The sequence below is a fragment of the Macadamia integrifolia genome, chromosome 3 (genome assembly GCF_013358625.1).
Source record: "Macadamia integrifolia cultivar HAES 741 chromosome 3, SCU_Mint_v3, whole genome shotgun sequence".
Classification (NCBI taxonomy): Eukaryota; Viridiplantae; Streptophyta; class Magnoliopsida; order Proteales; family Proteaceae; genus Macadamia; species Macadamia integrifolia.
Window position 1 is genome coordinate 5,035,720 of NC_056559.1, and position 5,682 is coordinate 5,041,401.

The window sequence follows — 5,682 nt, forward strand, 5'->3', positions numbered from 1 at the left end:
TGCACCGACCGATATAGGTCTATGTGGCCTGACATGGGTCAATAAAGGTTCAAGACATTCAATGTACCTCCCTCTAAACCCACAAACAGAAACTGTGAGTGAGATATGAAACCAAGAGTAACCGAAGACCTTGAAACTTGTTTTTCTCTTTGATCTGAGTTGGGGAACTCATCTAGCATGAGAAACAAACCTAATCTTCAACATTTCAACAAGTTTTTTTGCAATACTTTATTCATATAAACCCTAAATTTCCCAAGAATACTTTAAAACGAGTACCTCTTTTTTTTTTCGTTGTTTTTTATAAAAATGCATGTTAATGATTTGATAAAATAATATATGATGGAGGGGATGAAATCTATCATCTTCCATAATTTCATTATTTTTACGTATTTTTTATATTTTTGGGTAAATAAAAATATGAAAGAATGGAAAAATTATGGAAATATATGCTAATGGGTGTTAATTTGTATAAAAATTATCTGTGGAGGTTGAAATACACGAGTTTTCTTTTTCTGTTTTTGTTAATTTGTGTCTATTTATGGGCAGTTAATATGTAAGAAACATCCTCCTTTATAGATGATCAATTGAATGTACGTGACTCATCGTACTTTGTTTTGCTTTTTCATACATGATATGTCTTTACATAATGCATAATAAGGTGTTTTTTATGCTTCAACACTGCATTTTGTGTGTATCCTAAGCATTTACATGCATATCTTGGGTCTCTTTGATATGATAGAATATGTCTCTTAAAATCACCCTCCCGATATGCTAATTGATACCGATACCAATAATGATACTCTACACTTTGTTAAGAACAACTGACTCAGAAAAAAACTGAATACTGGGAGGCCAAGTAGAAACTGCACAAAACAAAAATTTTATGATTTCCATCCTAGGGACTTCATCTGTTGAATGCTCTAGAGTTTTAGGGTCGTGATTGGCGAGCAATCCATCAATAAGTAGGAGACAAATTAGCCAAATCACTCAAAGAGGATGCTTTAGGGTTCCTATTTGCTTAGAATAGGATCATAGGTTCAAATATTGGGGGAAAAAAGTAAAAACCTAGGACTGATGGATTCATAAATTTTTATTTGGATAAACTCTTCTGACAAGATAGAGAAAAAAATTTAATTGATAACTACGAAAAGGAGTGCAGGATTAATGCTACAAAAACAAGGCCAAAGGCCAGTACCTCAATGGATACTCGATCAGATTACTACCCAGATTCAAAGATTCCCTATTCACCACCTCCCTAGCTAGATCATCTGCAAGGGAGTATGCTTATCTCTCACTCCAAGATAAGGGAAAGTTCCCACTAGATCTGAAGGACCTCCCTTTCCTCATAGGATAAAACATAACAGTCACATACTAAGATTCATAATTTTATCCCAGGCTTTGAACTTGATGGCTGCCTCCAGCTATACACATTTACACTGTAGGAATTTAGAAAACAAATAGCTTTTCTATTGTGTGGATCAGCCCAAAATCATGGTTAGAATCTATCATCCTCCAAGGGTATTACTCTTCATCCCCACCCTTATATAAACCAAAAATGTTCTTGTTGCATTCATCTGGATTTTTCACCACATGATCAAGATTGCCAAGGCCTTGGGAACACGAAGCAGGGGCATATAAAGGGAAAAAAACAAGTAACTAAATAAAGCTATACTCATTCACAGAGATTTTAATTATGCGTGATCAATATAATCAACATTAGTTTTCCCACAATAAGCATAAAAGTCATTTCTCAACATGACAAGTGACCAGAACATATGAGATATGATTAATACCTTGCATATTGTATCAAAGCCAACATTAGTTTCAACGAACTGGTTTTTAAGATCTCCATTCAAAGTAACTGGAACACCAACCACCTGCAAGACCCAGAAATTACAATAACCTATGTATGGTGGTATTGGAAGGGAGTACCCTACAACATACAGAAAATTAATGATTAACAAACCTAACATATACTAAATCGAGTTTAATCAAAGTAAACATCGCTGTTTAAGTGTCGTTTAAGTGCCAAAACTAAATCCATAATCTTGTCAGATTGAAACCTAAATAGGTAAAAGAAGGCCTTTCTAATAATGCAATCGTATAACTAAGCCAAAAAGGTGGGTAGATTTCATCTTCAAAACATCCCATGACTGTACCTTTGTCGGGCATTTGGCTTCTGCAAATATTTCAGCAAGCTGTGCAGCATCCATGTTTGACGTTACACCTGTAAAAGTTGCAATTTGTAAGCCTAATGAACTCTGAATTTCTATCTACTGGTGCTTACCAAAATGTCCTACACTGTTGGATAACTGATGGATCTACCTCCAATAATTACAAGGCCATCTAATTTCAAAGCTCTGCATGTGTTTAAGGCAGCAGTAACTTGCTCAGTTGTTCTTATCTGATCCTTTGTCCGACCCAGCAAATCATAACCACCTTAACAAGCACATAAAGAAAATTAACTTTCTATACATTAGATATATTGCCAACCTATAGACAAAGGAAGTTAATAAATATTTCATATCAAATGGAAAATACATGTAACAAAATGATACTTTAAGAATCAACAACCTTGATTTTTGTATGTAGAAAGAATATCATCAGTGATTTCCAGAGTTTTCTGTGCAAATAAACCGTCAGTGCCCCCTGTCAAGAAACAATGGAAATGGATGGGGGTTACCAAAAATTTCACCTAGATAGGATGCTCCTTCATACCAATTGTGGAAAATAGAAGTTCATTAATCATAAAGAGAAAATGGATGAATTCTGTTCATAAATTGCAGAAGATCAAAACATACACTGCACTTTCGCAGTTGTATAATTTAGAATAATAACACTACTATACTTAAGCAAACAGTAGAAATAACTAATAAGAGAGTAAGAGATTCAAACACAGTTTTAGGAATCGGTAACAGATCATCCGATTCATATCTGACCTACATAAATGGTTTTTTTTAATGAAAAATGGTGTTTCGATTTGCAAATTGGCCTGATAGGACCAGGTACCGGTATCGGTATTGGTATCGGTGGCACTGATACTATCGCAGATACCATGGATTCAAAACATGACATGGTGGCAAAGCACAAGACCTAGCTGTCAATAATAAATTAGTGAACATGAGATCCCAATAACAATTGACTAATGAATATTTCACGTTGAAAGGTTATAAATAATAATAAATCATTTCAAAACCTTTAAATACCATCCATTAGGAGTGAGCAGAACAATGACACACCAAAAGACAGAATCCAAACTCTGATAAAGATAACTTTCACCTACCAAGAAATCCAAGCAAAATGCTCTTAGGGTTGTGAATTTTAAGTGCACTATGAAGGCCCCATATGACATTGTGCCCTCCTGGAGATTGTCTCCCACAGAAGACTATTCCCACCCTGTAAGAAAACAACTGTATTAGTTCCCTACTAATTGCCAACCGTGATAATACAGCACAAACAAGATTTCAACAATTACTACCCATTTTAATGCTATACAGTATCAAATGTATATTTAATAGTCGTAGAAACTTTCGTAGCACCAAGAAAAAGAAGCATAGAGTGATAGGGAGAGGAGAAACTGTGAACATCCTACCAAATCAGCAAACCAGGACTATTGTGTTTCCATCTCTGTTCAGATGACTCATTCACTAATGTCTAGAATTTTTTAGAGTCTAGATTTTAACGTAACTAAACCCTAAAGAATCAATTCTTCAAATTAAAGGTTAAAAAGATCAATGGGTGTAAGACTAAAATTAAAACCAACAACAATTGATTTTGAACTCATCCTTTCTCAATAACTGGACAATTAATTCCAAACTTTCCATAATGACAGTAATTACCAGACACATACCTGAATGGAGGATGCTCTGTTATGATTTGAGCAGCAAGGACTTGGGCAGTTGCCCTTAAAAAGTGAGCCAGAGGATGACCATATGTGTGTGGAAAAGACCGGCTAATGGTGTGGGAACCAGAGGCATCTGCAGCAGTAGTAGCATCGCCAAATTCTACCCTAACGGTAGTACCCTATCATGAAAAGAATGTAAAGAAAACTAAATGATCTCATTTAATTTAAAAATAAACAGAAAGAAAACAAAACAAAATACAACCAAACCAATCAAGACAACAAATTTGATGCAAAGTCTGTCAGGTAATATTAGTAGGAAATTTCAATAAAAGAATTCTATCAATTTACAGAATGGTTATATATCAGCCATTCTGTCGATTAAATGCAAGTGTAGACCTACTGAAACAATTGCAAGTTAGCGCGACGACCGAGAATACGCAAAAACCTCAGAACTACCACACATGGTGCAAGATTACGCTGATCAAGATACAACTTACTCTCCTGTGAGCGTATCACCCACCCAAAGCAAAAAAATTTAACCAAAAACCATTAGAACAACATCAAAAATCCAAAAAATTTCAAATCAGTAGTCAGAAGCAACTTAACAAGTGATCCACGAAAGGATTAAAATAAGGCAGTAAAACAAGCAATCCAATACTTCGGTTCAGAAAGAAATGTAACATTCCAAGTACGAGTTCTAATCAGATCAAGAGTACTAACTTGGACTATCTAAATGAAACAGACAGAGATTTCGAAAGAAGATTTAGAGTAAAAATATAGATTCGACCAAAAAAAAACCTAGTCGTAACAGATGGAAATCATAAAGACCTGAAGACATGGAGGAATCTCTGGTTCGTAGAGAGCGCGATGCTTTTGCAGATCTGAGAGTTCTCTGGGAATGCCGAAATCCGAGTCCATGGTTGGTACTTCACTTTGCTCTGTTTTCCTCTGTTTCTGTTTCTGTTTGCACTCTCCCGTGTGCGTCGAAGGACAGTTTTATATAGCAATGGCGGTACTAAGCATAGTAATGGCGGTACTAACTAAGCTGCGGAGCTTGTGCGCCACCAGTTTAGCGTCCAACTACCACCAGGTCTGACAAATTTACGACTTGGCAAATTCATTCTATAATGACGGAATTACCACTATCAATTGTGTGGAATCACCGATTGACGGTGCGACGAAATCACGGAAACGACAGATACCAAGTCAAAAGTCACAACCCAAGCTGCACCAGGTGGATCTCAAAGTATGGGTCCCATTACATTAGGGGTGTCAATCAATTGATTTAGATCGGTTTTAATTTGAATTCACAAATTTAGTGTGGGAATGAATGAGTACAAAACATGATTCAATAAGGATGCACTGGTTTGGATTCAATTTCGATTTCTTATTAGTTTGATTCAATTTTATTTTGATTTAAATGTGAATATATTTTAAGAAAATGTGTATTTTTAATGAATTTTTGAATGAGATCGATTTCTTAACGGGTTATATCGATTTGATTTCGATTTTGATCTAGTTTGATATTTTATTGGTTTTAATGTGATCTGATTTAGTTTCGGTGTCATAAAACCCCAATTTGATAATAAGTTCATACCAATTTCGATTGATTTGGTTAGTTTTTAACACCTTTATTTATAAGAAATGACTCACAAGTTGTTTGGGGGTGTCAAATTCCATCCCAAAAATGATCGGATTGGTCAAAACAAGTTGAACAATCAAATCGACGGATCGAATAGACCAATTGACACCCCTAGCCCTAGGCTACAAGCAACCATAACGAGGTGTCTCGTTGTAAAATAATGTTAGCAGAGCAAACGGTTACAGGTTTCTTCACC

The 5,682-nt window shown here is 35.4% G+C and overlaps 1 protein-coding gene across 1 annotated transcript in view; it reads right to left on the minus strand.

Annotated features, from left to right (window-relative positions):
- Positions 1-4,869, minus strand: part of LOC122073723 (pyrophosphate--fructose 6-phosphate 1-phosphotransferase subunit alpha-like) — a 9,223-nt gene extending 4,354 nt beyond the window's left edge. The window contains exons 1-7 of the mRNA XM_042638348.1: positions 4,673-4,869; positions 3,851-4,023; positions 3,284-3,396; positions 2,575-2,649; positions 2,326-2,439; positions 2,160-2,227; positions 1,698-1,877 (exon numbers count right to left, since the gene is read on the minus strand). Of these exons, the coding sequence (XP_042494282.1) occupies positions 1,698-1,877; positions 2,160-2,227; positions 2,326-2,439; positions 2,575-2,649; positions 3,284-3,396; positions 3,851-4,023; positions 4,673-4,762 (813 nt within the window). The 5' untranslated portion in view covers positions 4,763-4,869. The remainder of the gene's footprint in view (positions 1-1,697; positions 1,878-2,159; positions 2,228-2,325; positions 2,440-2,574; positions 2,650-3,283; positions 3,397-3,850; positions 4,024-4,672) is intronic.
- Between the last annotated feature and the right edge of the window lie 813 nt (positions 4,870-5,682).